The 24030-nt window shown below is 30.6% G+C and overlaps 3 protein-coding genes across 9 annotated transcripts in view; 1 reads left to right on the top strand and 2 right to left on the bottom strand.

The window, feature by feature from the left end:
* The window catches only part of LOC126755963 (tubulointerstitial nephritis antigen-like), a 68154-nt gene extending 62849 nt beyond the window's left edge, over positions 1-5305 (top strand). For both annotated transcript variants that reach the window (XM_050468704.1, XM_050468703.1), the window contains exons 2-6: positions 1924-2123; positions 3703-4158; positions 4234-4417; positions 4481-4829; positions 4907-5305. In XM_050468704.1, coding sequence (XP_050324661.1) covers positions 1946-2123; positions 3703-4158; positions 4234-4417; positions 4481-4829; positions 4907-5044 — 1305 coding nt within the window. In that variant the 5' untranslated portion in view covers positions 1924-1945 and the 3' untranslated portion in view covers positions 5045-5305. The remainder of the gene's footprint in view (positions 1-1923; positions 2124-3702; positions 4159-4233; positions 4418-4480; positions 4830-4906) is intronic.
* Positions 5306-8068: 2763 nt separating this feature from the next.
* Positions 8069-14003, bottom strand: LOC126755293 (vacuolar protein sorting-associated protein 35). 3 transcript variants are annotated; one of them, XM_050467758.1, is made up of 11 exons: positions 13808-14003; positions 13244-13454; positions 11536-11725; positions 10713-11446; positions 10562-10648; positions 10343-10488; positions 9885-10238; positions 9256-9819; positions 9108-9183; positions 8932-9039; positions 8069-8864 (listed from the first exon to the last, which is right to left on the bottom strand). In XM_050467758.1, exons 2-11 carry the CDS (start codon positions 13319-13321, stop codon positions 8703-8705), a joined length of 2499 nt encoding a protein of 832 aa, XP_050323715.1. In that variant the 5' UTR covers positions 13322-13454; positions 13808-14003; the 3' UTR covers positions 8069-8702. The 3 variants fall into 3 exon arrangements, with proteins under 3 accessions (XP_050323715.1, XP_050323713.1, XP_050323716.1); XM_050467756.1 differs by having other exon boundaries at positions 10343-10491; positions 13808-14002; XM_050467759.1 differs by lacking the exon at positions 13244-13454 and having other exon boundaries at positions 10343-10491; positions 13808-14002.
* Positions 14004-20993: 6990 nt separating this feature from the next.
* Positions 20994-24030, bottom strand: part of LOC126754482 (uncharacterized) — a 206066-nt gene continuing 203029 nt past the window's right edge. For all 4 annotated transcript variants that reach the window (XM_050466461.1, XM_050466462.1, XM_050466463.1 and 1 more), the window contains one exon: positions 20994-23917. In XM_050466461.1, the coding sequence (XP_050322418.1) occupies positions 23800-23917 (118 nt within the window). In that variant the 3' untranslated portion in view covers positions 20994-23799. The remainder of the gene's footprint in view (positions 23918-24030) is intronic.

The raw sequence follows: 24030 nt of genomic DNA, 5'->3' as shown, positions 1-24030 counted from the left end.
ATAGCAAAATCTGCATTTAATAATTTTCTATTGATAACCATTTAGTTATCACTCGTTGTGAGAACTCCATTACCTGTTAAAGTGCATTTTTCAAATCTAGACGAAAGGTCTATGTATATATCATATGATCAAATTTGACCCGGACTGGTAATATTTATTATACGTCCTAAGACAACGCAAGTAAGCCAACGCTTAATCCAATATTCTAGCCAATTTAATTTAAGCGATTTTGTTTTGGTTTTGACTCATTTTGAGCACTACATTGTTGAAGAGTTTGGAAGTCATATTCATATTTTGTCTCCAGCAATGATGCGTTTGATGAATGGAGGACCCAAACAGTAAATTGTCATGCTTTTTTGCAACCACCACTGAACGTTGTTTTATAAAAGGTTCTGGTTATTTTCGTACAAGTCTGGTATTGATACGCTTTATACCCAAAACATTAACCAAAAGAGTTGAGTCGTTCCATAAGTCATGTTAAGATTCTCTCCTATCTCCCTGATTCCATCATGACGATCTTACACCAATAATTTTTTATCGATTCTGTTTGAGCGCGCTGTTTAAATAAACCAGTCCGGGTCAAATTTGATCATGAATCATTGACAGACCTTACAATATTTAAACTGTTTATGAATGGCTGAAATATTTTATTTGAAGGACTACTCAAAATTACTAGAGTAACTTTTTAAAGTATTACGTAAAATATTTATTTACCGGTCAAAACTACCAAACAAGAACAAAAGAAGGAAAAGAATTAACATTCTGTTTCATAAACAATTTTTATAAATTTGTGAAAATGAATGCTTTCGGAGGATAACCTCGTTCATTCGCCATATAACGGTACTGTTAAAACCATTAAAAAGACATTAAGCCTTAAGTTAAGCTGGATTAAGCCAAAATTGGACGATGAGCGTGACACCGCCCACTTTTTCGGGAAATCACATATCTCGAGACCCGTCCGACCAATTTCAACCAAATTTACAGTATGAAAAATCAGACTACAGTCACGCCTACTTCCCCTTATAACCAAACATTTTATAAATGGAACCACAACTGTCCATCCCCTAGGTACTGAATATGTCGGCCCAGTGCTTAAAGTTGACTTTTTACCGAAAATATCGGTAAAAGTGTGAGATATATAATTGAAATTCAGAGAGAATCCTTTGCTGATAGCAGTATGTCTGTGTGCTGCAAATAGTTTTAATCGAGACAATACTTTTCTTAGCCTCCATATACCTAATACAAAGATTTGCGAGCTTCCAGGCGACATTATACCGCATATGTATGTACGTATGTATATCAGCTAATGTGTGAGTTATTTTAATTAAATCGAGAGCGCGTTATAACGGTGCATATTTGTGCTTAGAATGAATAAAATCGAGTGAAAACTCGCCCTAGACCCCATATGACTAACAAGCCTTATGTACCTCAAGGTACTTCCCTGGCTTTAATCCTTGCAAATTTCAATAGTACGAAATGTTCGATTAAACAAGAACATAGCTCTTCCTTACTTGTTTCTACATTATTTTCTGGTATTAAAAACTGTGTCGCAGAGAAGATTACAATAAAAATAATAACAACTATAGGTAAAGAACGAAAATAAGAGATTACAAAGTTGCTGTTTCTATAAGCGTTGAATATATTGTTGCATGTCCATATTTACTCTACATATTTACTTTTGCGAATGAGCTCATCCTGAAGCGGAATTGGGTTAACAGTAAAGTAATAAATTAATAAGAGAATTAAATGCGCTGGTTCAACGAATTATATGCAAACACATAAATAAGAATACGTACATATGTATATAGTATAAAATATATCAGATACTATAAACACAAATTACCTTGTAATCTTATTTAATTTTTATCTTTAAAATTTTTAATTTTTTTTTAACTCATTTCAACTTTCGCTTTCTCTTTCCAGCCTGCAGCTTAATTGTTAAAATATGAATCGTAAATTTGGTAAGGCGACCACAGCCTTGAGGTTGCTCACTGCCTTCACACTACTCGGCGCAGTGGTGGCCTACGATAACACATTAGAACTAGATTTCCCTGGCCCTTATTGTGCTGCGAAGAATATTTGTTGTAAAAACAGGGAAGATGGTTGCGCTATGCCGATTTCAAGTAAGTTTTTTATATTTTTTATAAGTAAATATAGTGATTAAGGCATGAATTAGAGTTGTATTGGGTCAGAGGAGGTCATATAACATAGGCTTTTATATAATGGGTTGTCAAAAAAGTCTTGCGGTATTTTTATTGAATTTTTTTTTTTTATGGACAACTTATACCTTCTGCTAGGTGGTGGATAATCATAACCTTCCACCGCGCTGAACGTCTATGTTTCTCATACTTTTGCTAATCATTCCACATTTTCTATAATATTTGGATCAGTTTGGTTTAGGACTTTAGCTTTCATTAAACCTTTAAATTATGGAGATTTATTATTGAGTCGACTGCAAGGTTACTCATTCTACTACGATGTGTTGTTGTTATACTTGGACGGATATATGTAAATCCAGGTCCCTTTTGATAATGTTGATGCGTCTTTTGTGAAAAGATTTTTCGTTAAGACCACTTACTGAACGTTATTTTTGAGATATATCTCGTTCCAATAGCTTACAAAATATCAGTTAGCTGAAAAATTCGTATTTTCTAGTATGAGCTGGAACCAGTAGAATTGAATCCATGTTTTGTTATTTTTTCTTGAGATATTTATACTTTTCCGAACGAAGAAAGCGAAAAAATCATTCAATTATCGTTCGGACGGAGTTCAGAATGCACCAACCCTCGATAATCGAAGAAAACTGTCAACATAACCTTGATTTTTAACCTGCTTTGACACGATATTCGGCCGATTGATCGTGTGCTCAGTCATAAGCATTGATCCAAGACCCATCGCCAGTAATAATACGTTAAATGACATTGACAGTCGTTAACGCGACGCGGTGCTTTCGTCCAATCGTGATTTCACTTTTCTTAGGACCATGATATTCAAAATGGTATTCACTGATCCTTCCGATACTCCAACGAGGCCAATAAGATCTTTGACTGTTAGTCGTCAGATTCTCAAGCACCAACTCCTTTATCTTATTGACATCTTGATCGTCAGTTGATGTTGAAAGCCGTCCTGGATGGGGTTCATCGTCAACGAGCCTTTTGAACAATTTGTACCAATCAAAAACACTTTCTTCCGACAAACAATAATCAATGAAGGCCTTTTTCAATATTCTGAACTATGCTATATGTGAAGAATGAATTGAATAACTTCTCAAACTGTTTACACATCTATCGCATTCTTCGGATATGCCTCCCAGTCTTTTTTTCTTTCGGATTCAGAAATCTTTGAAAACCCTTATGAAATGGCATGAATACATAAGACTTACAGATCTCCCGTATAGTTCGAATTTACCCCAAGTAACTTTTTCCTGTTATTAGACCTCACACTAATGAAAGCTGGAAATAAATCGACCAGTCTGAGATCTATTTTGAAACAAAAGACCTATCGTCCTTAAAGTTTATGTCACCAAAATAGGAGCTAAGGTCAAGGCATAAACTTGGGATGCGTCGAGTTAAAGATCTCATTTTAATTCATAAGCAGAAATAAAAGTGCATTGCTTTCATTCTTTTTTGCAACTTCAAAAACAAGAATCCTATTTTTCAAACTGTACATACTTAATATTTTATTTGTTTGTCTAACCAACAGCCACACTCTGCTATTGCGATGAGTTCTGTGATCGCGATCGTTCCGCCGATTGCTGTCCCGATTACCATTCATTCTGCTTAGGCGCACCGCGTCCGATAATGCGCTGCTACCACAACGGCATCTACTTCAGCAAATACAATACCACAACGGATAACTGTAATGAGTGTCGTTGCCTGGACGGTGGACGCGTAGAGTGTGATCGCGATCTCTGTCTAACCGATGACAATTTAGTGAACAACGTGAACTCGATACGTCAGTTAGGCTGGTCGGCACGGAAATATGGCGAATGGTGGGGACGTAAATACGCGGACGGTCTGACATTACGTCTGGGCACAATGGAACCTACATTCCGCGTCAAAGCGATGACACGTTTAAGCAACAAGGCGAGCGCTTTGCCACGTCAATTCAATGCCGTGGATCGTTGGAGCAAATATGTAAGCGATGTGCCAGATCAAGGTGGGTCAATGAGTTGCTAACGAATATGAGTTTTTTTATTTATTAGTAAAATTTCATCTTTTATGACTTTTGCAGGCTGGTGCGGCTCGTCTTGGGTGCTGTCTACAACATCGGTTGCTTCGGATCGCTTCGCCATACAATCGCAGGGTAAGGAAGTTGTGCAGCTATCGCCACAGAATATTTTGTCGTGCACACGCAGACAACAGGGTTGCAACGGTGGTCACTTAGATGCCGCCTGGCGTTTCCTGCATAAACAGGGGTATGCACTGGGTCTTTATGAAATATAAAATGATAATACTTAAAATAATTAATTTTTTTACAGTGTCTTGTCAGAGGAATGCTACCCATACACCGCACGCCGTGACGTCTGCAAAATAACTCACGGTTCCCGTCGTCTGTTGAGCGCGTACGGCTGTCGCCCTGCAACACGCACCGATCGCGATGAGTTCTACACAGTCGGCCCGGCATACTCGCTGAACAACGAAACCGATATTATGGCCGAAATCTTCCATTCGGGTCCCGTGCAGGCGACCATGCGCATTTATCGCGATTTCTTCGCCTATTCGGGTGGCGTCTACCGACATACCGCGGCCAGTCGCAGCAGTCCGACTGGTTTCCACTCGGTAAAATTGGTCGGCTGGGGTGAGGAGCATGATGGCGTCAAGTATTGGGTAAGTGTTCTGGCAGTAAACTCAAAATAACTGTATTGTAACTTGTTTTGAAATTACTCTCGTTACTCTCTCGTCAGATCGCCGCCAACTCGTGGGGTCCCTGGTGGGGTGAACATGGTTACTTCCGCATTGCGCGCGGCAACAATGAATGCGGCATTGAGGAGTATGTCCTCGCCGCTTGGCCCAATGTTTACAACTACTTCAAAACCACTTGAAGCGTATGAGAGTGAGCCGCAAAGCGTGGTCGTGTGAGAAATTGCAAACAAAGAAATAATAATCTCGTAAATTTTTCCAATTACATTTTAATATCTAATTAAACACTAAAAATTATGCAAGTTTAAAGCCCAAGCAAAATTTTTTATATAATCTATTTTTTTTATAAACTATATTAAAAGCAAACAAACATATTTAGAATCGGAAGTGAAAATTAGGTTTTGTTTGGTTGCAGAACTTTAGTCGCTCACTGTAGAATTAAGAAGCAAACTCTAATGGTATTCAAAACTTTTCTAGCTCTAAGTAAATTTAGCAACTGCAACTGTTTTTGTGATTGAAAATATATTTTATATATATTTTTAAACCTTTGTGCCTTATATAGTTAAAAGCGAAAATTTTATTTTTTGCTTTTTCTTTTGATTTTATTTTTGAGAGCTCGCTTCACACATTTTTATATGTTTAATTTTTAGCTTCGACTGTTCGTATATATTTTTGTTTAAGTAATTTAAATATTTTTTTCTTTATGTAAAAAATTAAATTTTATTTGTTTGGAATTTTTTTTCTAGTTTTTATAATTTTAATATACTATATATCTTTTTATACAAGAATACATATAAAATTTGTTTTAAATTTTTTTTACTTTTTGTATTTAATGTTTTTTAATATTTTTAAATTTCATTTTAATTTATTTTTATGCTTAGTTTATTAAATTTTTTTAATTTTTTTTTAATTTTCTAATTTTTTTTTTTTTTTTAATTCTTAATTTTTTTTACTTTTACTTCAACTTTTTTATTTTTTATCTTCTGTTTTTTTTTTCTAATTATTAAATTTCTCTTTAATATTTATTTATAATTAAACTGCCCGGTAACTTTTTGAGACCAAAAATCTACGCAAACGAACACTGCATAAATGAATAAAAAACACCAAACACCAATTATCAAAAAAGTGGTCAACGTCCACTGCCAATAACTGCGTAATCTTTATGTATGTATGTAGTTTTAAAGCACTTAGCAATTGTTTAATTATAATTACGTATTGCATTAAGTATTTTTTATTATTTTTTTCAAAAATTTACTGCTTAGCAACTTTTGGGAAATTATTGTAATTTTAATTATAATGATTTATTTAATAATTTTGCAATTAATTAATATTTAAGTTAATTTTAATTTTTAATTTTAAACGCCACACTATACTTTAATAAAAATGCATATATGTATGTGTATATTTTCAAATATTTGTGTATTTCGTATAAAATAGTGTGTACAAAGGTACTCATTGTAAATGCAAGCCAATGTATTAATAAAATAATAAAAAGAAATCGACGAGTATTTAATATAAATAAAGAACTCACTTGATAAGAAAATTTCGGAGCTGTACTTTATTTTTTGGTGATTTTGTGTTAATTGTTTAGTAGAAAAGCAAGCACTGGGTGAGGATATATGATCTTTGCATTTCTAATGAAAAATTCAAGGCAAGATTTTTATATAAATTATTCAAAAATTAATATTTTTTTCAGAGTTCGAATAGATAAGAATACAGGAATAAGCATGATCCATTTCGAGATCGAACAGTAGTTTTTTCACACTAGATGTGCCCCTTAACAAAAATAATCATAAAAATAAATATATTTTTATATTAATAATATATTTTTGTTATTAATAATATATTTTTATCAGTAATAATAATTTTTTTCGCATTAATAGCAAAGCAATTTAATAAAAAAAAATATATTTTTACTATTTACTTAAATTAAAATGGTTCATAAAACGAAGAAAACTTTTAGCTTTTCCACTATTTTCTATTTAATAACTAAAACATCATATAAAATTTTGATATTTTTAAACCATGCTAACAAAACTAAATTGCCATACAGAAGTTATAAAATTATTATTTCTCTTAAAAATTTCTATTTATACCAAATTTAAAATGAATCAGCATATTAATTTTCCACAGTGTACTTGCGCACACGAAATTCAAAAATTTGTCTGCAACCGCAAGGCTCACAAAACACCAGGCGAACAGCATGCACAAGTAAGCAACAGCAACAAGAATCCATGTGCCATGTGCTGCTATGCACACAAACACTGCTGTCACTTGTATGAACGCCTGAGCGGCTTGTGAGCAGCGACGCCATAAGCTGTGCTCTGATTGGTTTACAGCTGAGTGTAGTTGCACAGGTGCATGAGAGGCAATATTTGTGTAAGTGAATGAGTGGGTGTAAGAAGTAAGAAAAATTTGGCAGCTTGCATGTGCATGTTGCGCGCCTGGTGTTTTGTGAAGTTAACATGAAAGCGCTAAATTTTTCACACGGCTACAGTGAGGGCGATTAAATTGCGCACCATTTGCGTGAAAAGTTTAGGAAAAGTGGTTTTAAGTAAATTTAACGTGATTTTCATATTGTTTGTAATAATTTTATTTATTAATTATTAAAAATTTCAACAACCGAAAAAAATTATATAAAAAAAAAATTTAAATAAAAAAATTAAATTAAAAAAAAATTAAATAAAAAACAATTAAATTAAAAAAATTTAATTAAAGAAATTTAATAAAAAAAATTAAATAAAAACAATTAAATAAAAAAAATGTATTTAAAGAAATTTAATAAAAAAAATTTATAAAAAAATTAATTTAAATTTTAAGAAAATTGCGTTTACTTACCAATCCAATTTTATACCATACAAGCGGAGAAAATTCAAACAAATACAATTTTTTCTAAAACTTTTTTATCTCAATATTTATTTTTCCATTACTAAGAATTTATCATAATCAGCAAATATCTCTTTTTAACACTAATTTCAGTGTATCTACTTTATATATATCTCTTTTTTTTGTTTTTTTTTTTAAGTTTTTTTAAGTCATATTGACATAATGGGTAGTTGGTGCGCGCTTTCAGCACGCTTGCTAACCAAAAAGTATTGTTGCTCTGCTTTTGCATAACATTTATCGCATTTTGTCCAGTATTCTTATTTTGTATGTCCATTGCTTGCGTTTTTTCAATAGTATTAATACTAATTAAAACATAATGATTTCAAGAATTTTGTTTTTCTGCTTTTTAAACAAAACATAGCCTAGGCTTGTGGAGTTGAAAAGATAATAAGCAATGTCGGATATGAAACAGACAGATGTTTATAGAAATTGAAAATAAATGGGCGTCATTTTAACGATAATCAAGACAGCAACATAACAGTTTATCAATACAATAATTATAATAGTAATATTAATAATAATAAAAATAGTCTTCCAATAAGTTTACAATAAATGGAATTTGATACAATTTGATATGGGAAACAACCAGCTGCAGCTGCAATATTTTCATACAACGAGATTAATGTTAATTGATCATAATAATATCTTGCTTTCAGGACTCTTTGTAGAGTGTATAAAACTTTGTATAATAAGCAGCAAAAGTAGACAGATTAATTAAACAAATTACACAAAAAAAGTTATATTTAGTCTAACCGGGGTTTACGTATTGTTCGAGAGGTGCGTGTGGGCTGGTGCTTCATATTTTATATGTATGTATATACGTAATTGATACTTTCACTCAATCTTTATGAATATGCGTATAAAGATAATTCAAATTAAAATATGTATAGTGCGAACGCAAGCTGTACAACAACACAAAGCGCTTTAAGTAATTTTAAAAGTAAATGATTTTCACTAATTGATGGATATGCCAGCAAATGAAACCTCCAAACCGGCATCGTTCGACTCCAAGCGACTCTTAATATGCGCTAAGGTATTCTTGTAATGCATTTCGATTTGTTTCGTCTCCTCAGTGGGCTCCAGATTCGGTAGATCTTCATTGATTTTAGCGATGAGCTGTAGAAAAAATCGATAAGCAAGTGTAATATCAAGTAAACATGCTTCTTTCATATACTTTACGCACCTGATTCAACATTGCCACGGTGATTAGTGAATTGCCACGCTCAAAGTAGAAGAGATAGTGATTTAGCAATTCGACATATAGCTGCACTTGTACGCCAACGTCCAAGCACTGAAAAATTGCACACAATTAAATGATGTTTTCTATACAAAAATGCAGTTTTTATGGCTTTTACTCACATGCGCAATTATGCGTGCGCCCTTCTTCAAGCACTCGAGCGTGCGCTTCTCATCACGCATTTCGCTAGCGTTTTTCCTGCAAAGTAAATGAAAGTAATTTAGTACCAAGCATATTTATTTGTTTTTTTAACTTCATTTTTGCACTTACTTGCCACTCCAGAAGAGTGCGGCGCACGCCACCACACCGCGGCACTGATCGGGCTTCTTCAGCAATTTGGAAGCGGCCAGCGCACAATTCGTGCGTAACGGCTCGGCATTCTCCTCGCTGAAACATGACATTTGCTCAAATGTGGACATGATTAACATGATGGCGGCCAGCTGCGCTTTCGAATCGGATATTTCATCTTCGTAGAGGGAGAATGCTTGCGTCATGAACTCATAAGCCACTGTCTCGTGATTCGAATAGCCGATTTCATCGATAACCAGCGCACCTTGCAGGTACAAGCGCAAAGCTAAATCAGCCATATCGGCTTTTGCTATCGCCGCAATTGTGCTGTGGCAGTATTGTAGTATCTTCTGACATTTCTTATCCCAATTTTCATCCTCTTCCGAAATAGCACGATATTTGTAGGCCAATTGGTAGGCAGCGAAGATCAGTGGCGGTAGCACGTGTTTAATACGTTGTGAGCCACCGGCACCCAGATGCTTGCGTGCCGTTTGTAGGATTTTGTATTGCATGTCGGGCTCATCGGCCTTCATGTAGTGTATGAAACTGTGCGCAAAATCAGTAATGGGTTACAATTTGTATGCGTGAAATAATAAATATCGAAAATTTACCGTGCAACAATGCCTTGCTCTTCGCCGAATTCCTCAGGATCGACATTATTACCGTTGGCAGGTGGAGACACGGGCTTACCATCCGGTCCCAAAGGCGCTTCTTCATCTTTAATCAGCGGCGCGATTATAGTCAGTACATGTTCAGCTTGTTCAGCTGTGGGTATAAGCGTTTCAAACTCGAGTATATTCATAACCAAATAGAGTGCCAATGACTTTCGTGAAATATAGTCGAACTTATCTAACAAGGGTGTGAAATTCTTCAGTTGTATAACAGTCAATGCGTTGTTGTAGAAATCGATGCAAATGCGTAGGAGGCGCGACAACTCTTGATTCACCGAGAGAAAATGTGAAATACTGCAAGTTTGGAAAAAAATATTAAAATTAGCAAGAATATGTATGTATATGTACATATATATACGTATATAGAAATATGAAATTTCTTAATAAATGTAACTAACTTGTTCATTTCAAGGCTTTCCAAAATTTGTGTGGTAGTGCCGAGCACTTTATCCACATAATCAATGCGATCTGGATAGACTTTCTGCGCCAAACTCAGCAATGCAATTTGCAGAGATATCGTATCCTCCAGCGGCATGTCGATGCGCTTCTGAAAAAAAGTGCACAAAAGGTTTAACAATTCCTTATGTAGTCTAGATATAGAGAAACTAAATGCATACCTGCACAATGTTTGCCACTTGAATGCTGAACACCTCGAATAACTCCACCTCGGCTGGTATAATAGACTCGATATCTGTGCCGCTGGTCTGTAAAGGTAATTAAAAAAACTTAATGTACATTCATTTTTCTCAATAATGTGCACAAACAAACCTTGCCACTTCTCTGGTTGTACGCAGCCAAGCGATCAATTAATGATATTATAATATTTTTAACATTCACACCAGTTTCCAGCTGTGCGCATGATTTCAGGAACGGATCTAACGTTTGCAGATGAAATTCATCGGGGAACACTTGTATAATACACTCCATGAGGTACTCTTGCGCAATGGCGTCACGACAACTGACAACTTGCTCCAAAATACCAGGTAATATGGAACGTTGATAGTGTGCCAATGTGGCAGATTCCAGTTGTGATAGACGTACCAAATTGGTGCCCACTAATATCTTTAGCTCTTCACGTTCCTTCTCACGTCGCGACTTTTCGCTGGAGTGCCCCTGATGTTGCATACGCACCCACAATTTATTCATCTCTGCAAAATTGGTCAAAACGAATTCGATGGCATCTAATATATTGCCTTCGTGTTCATTTTCAGCCATCAACACATCTGGCAGTATATTGCGTGTGCATTGCAACAGATAGTTACGCAGGAATAGACCACGTAAAGGATGCTGCACACCGCGACACATTTCCACCAAATCTTTGAGTATGCTGCGTTTTAGCGTTGAATCTTTTTTGATGTACACAATACCAACGGTTATGAGTAGATATAGACGCGGCACAATCGTATGCGAGTACTGCACAAGTTCGTAGAAATCTGTCTCCTTATTGCTCTTCTCGCTCAAATACAATTCCAAGTGACAGAGCTCATCTGTGATGGCCATATCTAGGGTAGTAATGGATAACATTATTTTTATTTTTAAATACAATTTACATTTAGTAACATTTTCTGTAGTAAGTGCACGGCATACTCACACAACTCGTAGTAGCTCTTCGGCGATAGCATTGATGTGCGTAATTCGCTTAACATTGTGCTGGCACATTTGAGTGCATCCAAAATGCGATCCTTGTCCAAGAAGTGATTCATCTGAAATGCCTGCTTTCGCGCTGTGCCAATTGCTTCAGCCAGCAGCTTCTCTTGATCGTCTAAACCACTCGGCATGGTCTGGAATTTTGTATTTATTTATGGGAAATATTAAATAGTGTGCGTATTAATATGAGCGGCAGAATGTAAATGCAGGTATAAAGACGCAAGTCACGTTGCCATATTCTACAACATTGTTTAGCGTAGTTGCATTCTTATTTCAATTATGATTTGCGTCTTGATATCAATTGAACAAGAGTCAACAACGAACGAAAGAGCCCCACATACATTTATATATATGTGTATGTAAATACATACATAAATACGTATGCATATCGCATAAATTTATTTTTAATAAAGACGCGCTACATATAAGCACACACACACACAAGTATAAGTTCCTAAATAGCAATTGTTGATATGGACCCAGAGTCCATATGTAGAAGCGCAATTTGACAACGGCGACGAATAGAACGGCAACACCAATTAGTACAAATGTAAAAAAATGCACAGGCACAAATTTACTTGTGAATTTCTTTCCATACCCACAATAAATACAAATACAATAAATGAATGAATAAATGTACGTATGTATGTATTACCCAACATTTAAATGTACACAAAATTTACAAACATATAAAAGTTAAATAACAAGACGCCAATGATAAGCACGCTTATTGCGGTTAAAGTGGTGGGATCTGAGGAAAATGATACTTGAATTTATTAAAATAATTTTTGAAAAGAAAAAGAGTCATAGTTCTTATAGAAACAAGTAAGTTAAAAGTAAATTTTAATAAAAAATGAGAATAGAAATGAAATTTAGTATTATTAATATATATGGCTGCATTGACTTGGGGGCGGTGAATACAAATGTATGGTAGCATTTTCGTTCTATTTGGAAACTGGATTCTTTTTTAATGAATATTTGAAACAATTCGCATTTTGTAGGGGGTGTGTATCAATTTTATAGAAAGTAGTTAATTAAAGAAACGCATAAAAAATAATGTGGAACAATAAACAAAAACTTAAATAAGAACATTGGTTGTATGCAAAGCATTGATAGAGAATCTTTTCCGTATTTATGGTATATGTAGCATATCTGCCCAATTATATGGCAATGTAAGTTAATTGAAGGGTTATGAAACACGTAAAAATGTATATAATTTATACTGAGAGATTTTGTTTAAGCAGCAGCATGTAAGAAATCCACTGTAATCGGTAAAAGCCAAGATAAGGCAATGCATTTAATTTGACACTTATCAACGGCTCTTAAGTCAGTACATTATTCAGCATAACGATATCCCAAACAATAAACCAGAGGAACACAAACACAAAATTATTGCAAACATAAACCCACTGCTGAGTTGTACAAAGATGAAATTACTTCTTCAGCGCACAAGGCAACATATACAAAACCCACAAGACAGTTATATTATGAAACATATAAGTAAAGGTTTGTATTGCGGATGAGAAGGTGTTAGGAGTATGGTAGGGGTTTGCTGAAAGTGGGTGTATACGAGTTAGCCAATAAGTGTTGCTACTTTTGCAGTTTACTTTATAAGATATATGTATGTGTGCTTTTGCATTTGTATCATTTACCATGCGGCGTTCGCCACTGCGGCCACTGACGCCACCACCGCCACTTGGGCTGTAAGAAGTTGAATTCCATGGATACATGCCGACCGCCGTTGTGCCAGTTGTGGTCGTAAAATTGTCTTACTGGATATGTGTGTTTATGGGATATTTAGTTTGTGAATGCAACGTTTTCCGTTATTTGTGATAATTCGCAAATGTGTTGAAGAATTGTAAACTTTTGAGGAGAAAACATATAATGCTTTTGTATTTAGGGTCAATTTAGATTGGTCTTTCTAAATAGATTTAGCTAAAACGTTCTAATCAGTACTCTACATGTATGTATGTACGAAAAATCTTATTAAGTGCAGGTGGGTGTTGGTTAACACCTTTTAGAAATGCTTTAACAATACTTTCGGCACTTCGTTTAATGCATTCACACCGCACATTTATACACTTTTCTTTAGTTTTTACTTTTTAAGCAAAGGCAACTTCCGTATCACTGCTTTTTTCATAACATTTTAATTGCCTCAACCTCCGCCGCCTTTCAATTGGAAGTGAAGCTGCTTACGGCCAACGCTGCTCACTTACCATAATATATTCGCCTCCGTGTGTGTTTATGAAATGTTGAAGCGTATAGCCTTATTAATATTGCCTATTTAAAAGTTTTAAACACTTGATTGTAATTTATTTAACTATTTATAATTAATTACAAAATTTTCTGCAGCACCAATGAATTTTTCCTTTCCGATTTTCACTAGCTTTGACATTTCACTTTGCTGACGAATGTTTTGTTGTTTTTACAGTAATTCGTGTTGTCAATGTACAGAAGGCGTAAAATGTCAAATTGACGATAACAGAGTTGCTTTAATGGTAAAAAATTGTAGTTTTTAACATTTTATTTTAAATGTTGCTTTATTTAACGCAGGTTTGAGTATTTGACAGACTTCATTATTATTTAGTTTATGTTCTTTTAAGTTGATTTGACATTTTATTACTTAGTGGTGCTGTCGTAGCTCTATCTAGCTGTATACAGAGAACGTATAATATGTATATTATATGTATATTCCTGCTTATGAGAACTTCAGCGCGACATCTAGGAGTGATTTCTACCACTTTTTTCAATTACCATTCAAGTACTCTACGTGTGGTAATTTTTGAATAAAGATTGTAGAAAATAGTTTATTTTTTTTTGTTAAATATTATTATATATATATAAAAGTTTTACTTACCATAATCCTCCTTTATTTATTAAAACTATCTTGCTCTTAATTTTTGAAGTTTATTTTCACGATTTTACTTAGAAAAAATAATGTGGTTATGGATTTTTTATTTTCAATTAAATTTAAATAATAAATACATTGATATACATAAGTATGTATTCATTTAACAATTTACATTTCATTTCTTTGCTTCTAGTTCTAACCAATCAAACTAGCTATATATTCTCAGTAAGAATCGCAAAAATATGTATGCTACAGTTTTCAGTTTACCGTTATAAATTACTTCCATTTTTTGTGCTACAATACCTTCAATACTCGAAATATCTTTGCGCTTCACTCAATTTGCTAAACATTTAACTTCTTACATTTTCATTCTGTACAAATAATGCGAGTCTGTTATGTATTTAAATACCTTTATATATTTAGTAAACACCGTTAGTTGAAAAATGTTTTGTTTCTGGAACGACAATTATACATACGTATGTATTTCTGTGTAAATATAAATTTTATTTTCTTAACTTTTTTTTTACTAAATTTATATATGTATGTATGTATATGAATGTAAATACTTATGCGTTTTATTATGCATGAAAAAATGTGAAATCATTCCACTTTACTTTTATTTTATTTGCTCGATTACGATTTAATTGGACACACACAAATACAAAAAACGTCGAGTTGTTCTAATTTTTTTCTTTTAATATTTTTAATTAATGTTCTACTCTTTGTGAAGAGCGTATATATTCCTCTAACGAATCGATTATGCAATTTGCGTGGCACAGGATCGGTAAATCGCAATAGTTTTTTCAATTTCAAATTTCAGCATGAATCAAGTCGTTTGTGTTGCGCAATTCGGAGTTTCAGTGCCGACCTGACATAATCGATTGTTTAATATTTTAATTCCATTGTGCAGCATATTTGATTTTATTCAAGTTTTGTTTTTTATTTTGTATTTTATATTTTTTGTTTTTGTAAATTAAGTTTATCACTCACTAATGTATAATGTTAATAAAGTGGTTTGCTAGTTACGTCCAACATCGTGGGCCAGGGCTAATATGGGTACAAAAATGTGCAATTCAATTACCGTTAGTCGAATTTATATATTATTATTTTTTATTACGGTACATTTACTTATTATGCGAAAACATTTAGAGCTTAACACCGGAATTATTAAAATAATTTTTGATTTTTCCATTTAAATTACTATTTTTTCTTTTGTTTTTTTAAGTAAACATGTTTTTAATTAAGCACGTATAAAATATTTGCTATTTATTTAATTTTTTTTTTAATTAATGTCAATGTTTGTGTATGTATTTGCGTATATATGTGTGGTTAATCGATTATACGTTTTATTAAAGTTTAATACCAATTCTTGATTAACTTATTCGCTTTATTACTAAATTTGGAATACTTAATTTTTTTGTAAATTTAATTTTAATGTAAACAGTAACTTATATTTTGTAAAGAAATATCGCCAACAAGAAACCATATTATCGTTTCATATGAAAAAATGTTTAATATTTATTATTTATTTTTCATTTAATTTATATGACTTGCGCAACTTTTTAATTACTCCAATACTACCGATTTTGGAACTGCGTTTATAAATTCTTTCAATTTTAAAGCAATGTAATTATTTATTAATATAATTTATTCATATATATTTATGTGTGTATAAATAATATCTTCTGAAAATAAAATATATACAAAATAATTTAAATAATATCTATAAAAATGTTCAAAATTTCAAAGAAAATAATTATTTTCATAAAATAATATATGAAAAATAATTATAAAATTAGATGATTAAATTTTCAAAATTGACTTCAGGTTTATATGTATAAAAAATCGTAAAAATAAAATACGAATAGTGATAACTGTAATAAATAAATAAATTATTTTCATATTTTTAAATTTTCAATGAAAATGAATCAAACAATACAAGATAATTAAAAAATTTCATTGAAAAAATATCAAACAATACAAAAATATTAAAAAAGTATTATCTCAATATGTTTATCATAAATTATTTCAATTTCAAAGTAATATTATTATTTAAGAATATATTTTATTTATTTATATTTGAATAAAATAATAAAATGAGTTGGCAGCAAAAATAATAAAATTAGAAATACTATCCTAAAGCTTAGCATAATAATAATACTATTAAATGTAAAAATAATATTTAAAAAAAATAATAATGTTTTTCAGCAAATAATTATTAACCGACACCACTTTTGTATCCGTAAATTTGTCAATAAATAAATAAATAATTTTTCTACTTCTTATTTTCAATGAAAAATTGCCAAAAAATACAAAAATATTTGTTATAAATTTTTTTTTAAGGAATATTATTATAATATAAAAATATATTTAGTAACAAGTTTAAATTATAAATAATTAATAATAAAATAATTTTTTAATATTAAATTAAGTAAAATGATATAATGAAATGAGCGAAAAAATAATTAAAAGTTATCAGTTTAATAGAAATAATTCTAAAAAATATAATATTAAATAATATAAAAATTATAGAACAAAATAAATAAATAAATAATTTTATATTTAAATATATAAGTTTATATTCTAAAAAAATATAATATTAAATAATACTAACATTAGAAAAAAATAAATAAATAACTTTTATATTTAAAAATAACAAATATATACAACAAAACTATAATTAATTTTCTTTAAAAAAAATATTAAATTAATTTCTACATTTTCAAGCTTTCAGCGAAAAAATTCTCAAAAAATACAAGAATATTGCCAGAAAATTAAATTTTTGAAATTCTTTCAATTCTAAATCAATTTTATTATTTAAAAAATATATTTTTTTTAATGAAATTTTTTGTGAAAAATATTACATTAAAAAATTAGAAAATAGATAAAAAATAAAACAAAAATCTAACCACAGGTTTAAGAGAATTATTTCTAGGAAAATCTACGAGTAATATTAATATAAGAACAAAATAAATAAATAAATTTATATTTAAAAAAAAAGATACATTTTTAAATTTTATGCTTTTCAATATTCTATGAAAGAAATATAATATTTATATGATTAAAATTGAAAGCATTTTAAATTTAAGTTTTTAATTCTTATATTTTTTAAAATTTCAGCGAAAAAATTCTCGAAAAATACAAGAATGTTGCCAGAAAATTATAATTTTTATATTTTTATTAGAAAAATTTTCAATTTTAAACAAAATTTATCATTTAAAAATATGTTTTATAAAATATTATTTTTTTGTGAGAAATATTAATTTAAGAAAAATGATAAAATTAGATTACATAAAATAAAAAATTAAAAACTAACAACAAGTTTAACAGAAATATAAAAATAGGAAATTATAATATTAGTTTTAAAACAAAAGAAAGAAATAAATAATGAATTTATGTCTAAAAATTATGAAAAAATACAGAAATATTAAAAAATTATATTTTCAAAAAAAAAATATTTTTATATTTTTCAATGCTTTAGAAATAAAAATAATTTTAAATGCTTAATATTAATTATTTAAATTTTAAAGCATTACTATTATTTAAAAATAAGCATTATTATTATTAAAAATATATGTATATAAATATTTTTTTTTCTGAAAAATATTAAATTTACTAAAATGATAAGAATAGATGCCGAAAAAAATTAAAAAGTAATCAAAAATTTAACAGGAATGTTTATACCAAAATATAGAATTAATATTCGAACAAAATAAATGTTTAAAAATAAGGAAGAAATAGAAAAATATTATAAAATTATAATTTTCAGAAAAAAGTTTTTAATTTTTATATATTTGAATATTTTATGAAAGATATATAACATTTATATGTTTAATATAAATAATAGAAAAATAAGCATTTTTATTATTAAAAGTATAGATAAATATTTTTTTTAATTCTAAATTTATTAAAATGATTAGATTAGAAGTCGAAAAAAAATTGAAAATTAACTAAAACTTTAGCACAAAAAATATATATGTATATATAATATTACTACAAAAAATATAATAATAAGCAAAGTAGTATTAAGTTTTTATATAATACAAATAATAATTCTACAAAAAAAATATAATAATAAATAAATAATTAATTTTTATTTGTAGGTACTTTTAATTTTCTAATAAAAAATTATTAAAAAATGGAAAAATATTTAAAACATAATTTACAGAAAAAAATTAAGTCCTCATTCTTCTTTAGTAAACTTAAAAGCTTTGAAAAGCTATCATCGCGCTTATTCTTTTATAATAAATATACATATATATCTTGCATATAAAATAACGGAATTTAATACTTAACTTAACTTGCTATGCAAATATATGTATTGCTTTTATTTTGCAATATTTTTTTATTTAATTACAATATAATTATTCTTGTTTATATATTAACACCCTGTATCTTATGTGTATACCAAATTTCGGGCTTCGAACACATTTAATTTACAATTTAATATATATTACACATAAATATAGTGTATGTATGTAAGACCCTGCTGGAAAAAATTAAATTGCGAAAAGTAAAAAAAAAAATTTAAATAAGAAATTTGCAGAAATTATTGAGATATAATATATAGTATTAAGGAGTTATATTTCGAATAAATATATATTTGAGAATATTCGAAAATTTATAAAAGAACATTTGAAATTGATTAAAAAAATTCGAAAATTTGAAATTGATTAAAATTTTATTTATTTATTTCTTAAATAAAACGCCTCTTCCAAAAAAAATATATAAAAAAAAGTTGTATTTAACCCCTTAATGCACTCTATATTATTATGTCTCTATTTGTATCGAAATTTCTTTACAAAAAATTATAAATTTAAATTTTATCAAAAAAAACTATTTCAGTTTAATTTTCAAAAGCACCTGCAATAATTTCCCTCAGTCATTTCAGCTTCATTACTTTATGATTTGGCATTTAAATTTCAAAAACAAAAAAAAAAACATACATACATACTATATTAAAATCAAAAATAAGAAACAAAATTGATCCCATACATACTTTTTGAAATTTTTCATTTGAGCATTAGTAAAATTTCCTGCAGGGTACAAACAAAGTCATGCTTAGCCGCGTGCTTCATAGGAAAGTAATTCATCACACTTTTAATTATACTTCACAAGTATACAGTGCACTTCAAATTGTTTACCGTTTACAATAAAATGTCAATTCGAATTTAGTTAATAAACATTAAGTATTTATGGTAGTTATGTAAGTAATGCAGACTCTGTGGCAGCCTTGAAAAATGCATTTAATACTTGTTTTTAGCTTTTTCGCTTAATTAATAACACACAATACATACATGAAGTATAATGAATTTGGAAAATTCACATTTTCTTTTCAATAATTAGGTTTCAATTAAAAAACTTATGTAAATATCGTATATGTATTTGTGCAGTAACTTTTGGATGACATCGATAGTTGTGAGAAAAATATACACGAGCGAGCACTCATTTGATGAGTACTTTTATTGAAATATATTTATATGTAAATATTATTGACATTTAAACTGACACTGAGTAATGAAGTGTGTAGGTTTGTATGTGTGTGTGTGTGTGTGCGATTTAAAAATTATTCAACTCTCTGTGCGCTGTTATTTGGACTAACCGAGTCACACGAGAATTTCATGATTTGAAGTATCGATTGCGTTCGTATTGCGAAGCTTAACGTGAGGGAGCTGGCGTTTTCGGTTATGTCAAATGTTATCTTTATACTATGGGAAAATTGTATGGACCCTGTAGGTGAGTGTACGGACTTCATACGATTTTTATATGGAATGCCTGCAGTTTTGAAACACTGCAATAATGTTTGGGAGAAACGATAAATTTGAATTTTATATAAAAATTGTTGTGGCATTTTTGCTAAATTTCAACATTTTGATTTGCATTTTATTTGAAGTAGAAGCTGTGGTTGCGTTTAAAACTAAATAAATAAAAAAAAAAACAAAAAAAATGTAAAAACAATTAAAAAATTAAAAATAAAAGTGTCAAACATAATAATATAATAAAAATAATTAAAAAGAAGGTATTACACACTCAAGATCAAATTTGAACCGGACTGCTTCACATAAACTGCGCGTGCAAATTGAGTCGATAAATATTTTTCTTGGTTTTTTACAACATTTTTTGAGTTTGCGTGAAGTTTGATCTCCATACATCTGAACGAGTCCGGTTAAAATTTGATCCTGAGGCATATTGAATGACATTAATAAAGGCAAAGACGATAGGCAAGGCTAGAAATAGTCTACTTATATGAAAACCTTATAGCAGAGAATATTGCTAATTATATCTGGATTGACCGGATATTAAACGCATTGCTTGAAATACAAACGTAGAGCAGTGAAATCTTCCAAAATCGGACACTGGCGCCGCCAGTATTTCTGACCAGTGTTCTGTTATGTTCTGTGTTAATAGAGTGCAACGCATTTTTTTTAACAAACCTAGTAATTTTAGTAGATATCATGAGCTTCGATATATTATTGGTTTGATGCTCGAATTAAATTTTTTATTGGCTTGAGTCTCATGGAAAAATTCTGACAGTTTGGAAATATTTTTTCGTTTTTAAGAGCAATATAAAACTAATTTTGTGTTTAAAATAAAAATTTTGCTAAGGCAAAACAACAAATATTAGTTTTTGATCCAGGATCAGACAAAAAGTAAATATTTGTGTAAGTTAGGTTAGGTTAGTCTGGTAGGCCAATGAGACACGCATAGACCAGTTTTGGGCCTTTGTTATACCAGATGGAGTTCAGTTACTGGGTCTACATATGAGGAGTAGTCATCCTTTTGGATTTCTGCGCTTGACGCAAAGTTTAATATACCTTGTGGCCTCACTGTCGATACCTTTTCCAGTGTACCATTCCGTGGGTACCCCAGATGATTACATCGTAGTTTTGTCAATGCGGAACAAGTACAAAAGAGATACTCGATTGTTTCCCTGGTTAATTGCTGCTAATTGAGAGCAATGAGCGCCAAATTCTGAAAACTCTCTCTTTGTTCTCAAGAAATCAATACTAACAAATATACATACATATTATATATTTACATTATAATGTATTAGGGTGCTTCAAAAAAAATTTTTGAATTTTTTTTTCAACTCTTACCCCCTCAAATATGGTTATTTTTGAGAAACGAAAATTCCTATGTTAAATGTGAAACCTTTGGGGGGGTAAGAGTTGAAAAAAAATTAAAAAAATTTTTTTGAAGCACCCTAACACACATATATGTATATACATTATATAGATAATATTGTAGTTAAATTGAGAACAATTATCGGTCAAGTTTTCCGAGCATTTTTCAGGTAGAAGTCTTAGCCATAAGTCCGTGTATATATATAAACCACGTATAACCATACTTAGTGATAATAAAGCGGCAAGCAATCTCCTCCTATGAGTTCAAATCGCTACTAGTGCAGGAGTGTAGAGAACGGCTGAATAGCCTAGCGGAACGTAACCAAATGCACTTCATCAGGGTGCCCGGTCACAAAGGTATAGCCGGGAACGAACTGGCTGATGACTTCTCCGCTCCGTAGCATCCACTAACGTGGTAGGACCTGAACCCTTTTGGCTGGATCTGCAGTCTGCAGACGCAGGTCAAAGGTCCATGTTTCCAAAAGGGATCACATCACTTCTGGCACCCAGAAAAATATAACACTTTATCAATATATTGGGGCTCGGAAAGGCTCTGTGACTTAGGAGAGGGCACAATAGACCTAAGATCGCGGTACATTCCTCATTTATCAGTCAATCAGTATGTTGGGTCATGGTTTCTTTTCTCATTCGTTTTGTGAGGACAACCTGAATTTCCAAAGTCAATAAGTGTCTTATTTCGGCTTAACAAAAAATCACTGAATATGATTCCTCCGCCACGCTGATATATCAACCATCTAACCTAACCAAACATAAGTATTTTTTTCTTTCGATGAGATAAATTAATCTATAAAATTTTCATCGGCTCTATATGATATCCAATATAAAGTTAAATATAATATATATTTAATACAATAAAAAAAATAAATTATACTGCACTATATATAAAAAATATTTATAAAATATGCATAAGTTGAAAATCAGCAACGCAACCCAGTTTCACTTTAACGACGGTAAACTGCTCTATAAAACTATTGTGTTATAATAGCCATAAAATTTTTTTTTGCTATTGAAAAATGACACTACAAGCTACATGTTTTCCGTTGAGTAATTTACATATGATTACAAAATGACACGTGTCTTAGTGTATGTAAGACATCTACATAAACGGTACGAAATTCTAAAAAATGGTTTTCATTATAAATTCTGACGGATTTGATAATTTTCTAAATACTATTTTTATTTTTTTTTTAGTTTTCATTATTAAAATGTTTAATTTTTCAATTGGTCTGTTAAATGTGACACACAAACCATTGCCAAACCAGCGCCAATTGCAATACGCTTCAAAGTCTTACTGTTAAAATGATTAGAAATAAAAACGACACACAAAAAATCAACTAACTGAAGTATGTATAATGTTTCTAAACAAAATTAACTACAAAAAATATTTCTAAACCAAATTAACTACAACAAAAGGACTCTACTAAAAGTCTAAAAAAATATAAATAAAAAATCAAAGTAATTTTCAAGTATTCAGTATATATTTTTTATATTAAAAACAGTTACAATCAACTTATGTACATACATATTTGCATGTAGTTAAATACTAAAATAATACATTTAAAAAATCAGCAAACAAAACTACAAAAATCACAAACTAAAAATATAACATATAAATTACTCCGTGATTACAAATGTAAGTACCTACATAACTACGATTACTTATATTTTCTTCGTGTTTGTATGTATGCATATGTATATGTAAAGTGTGTAGTGTAAACACGTTATTAGTAATTACCTTTCTTCGATTACAATTCTCAATACTACTCGTGAAAAATACAGACATAATACAATAATTGCTGAAAAATTTACTTAATTTAATTACAATAAGTATATAATTACTACTATTTACAAAAAAAAAAAACAATAAAAAAATTAAAAATAAAACATACGCTTACTTCTTTCATGATTTACTCGCACACGGCTTCCGTTAACTTTTTTCTCACACTTATCACTTAAATTCCTATAATTTGCAGTACTTTTGCTGGGTATGTATGTATGTGTGTCTAGCGACTGCTTGCAAAAATCTAAATATGTTTGTTTGTTTACTTTTGTTCAACAATTTTCAGTAATTTTTAGTTCTTCCGGCTCTTGACGCACGCGCCCACTATTTTTCACTTTTATACATTTGAAAGACAACAACAACACATTCACGCAGCATTCACGCGCAGCGCGGTACGATTGAGCGGACGAATAGAACAGGCGCGTTGACTGCTTACAAAACATGCAGATTTTCGCAACTCTTCGACTTGGAGTCTCGCGCCCAGACACGTCCCAAGAGACCTTTCACCTTTAGGCTGGTCGATGTACGGGAGCCACGGTATTTGCGGGGACTGTAAGGATAAGAAAATAGAATCATTATTATTTTGGATAATTTTTGTGGAACTTTTGAAAGCTTGGTAGCGAAAGGTGGATATATATAAATTGGGCACTAAACACATTTTGA

Source organism: Bactrocera neohumeralis, chromosome 4 (genome assembly GCF_024586455.1).
Source record: "Bactrocera neohumeralis isolate Rockhampton chromosome 4, APGP_CSIRO_Bneo_wtdbg2-racon-allhic-juicebox.fasta_v2, whole genome shotgun sequence".
NCBI classification, from domain to species: Eukaryota; Metazoa; Arthropoda; class Insecta; order Diptera; family Tephritidae; genus Bactrocera; species Bactrocera neohumeralis.
This window is presented reverse-complemented; position numbering and strand designations above follow the sequence as displayed.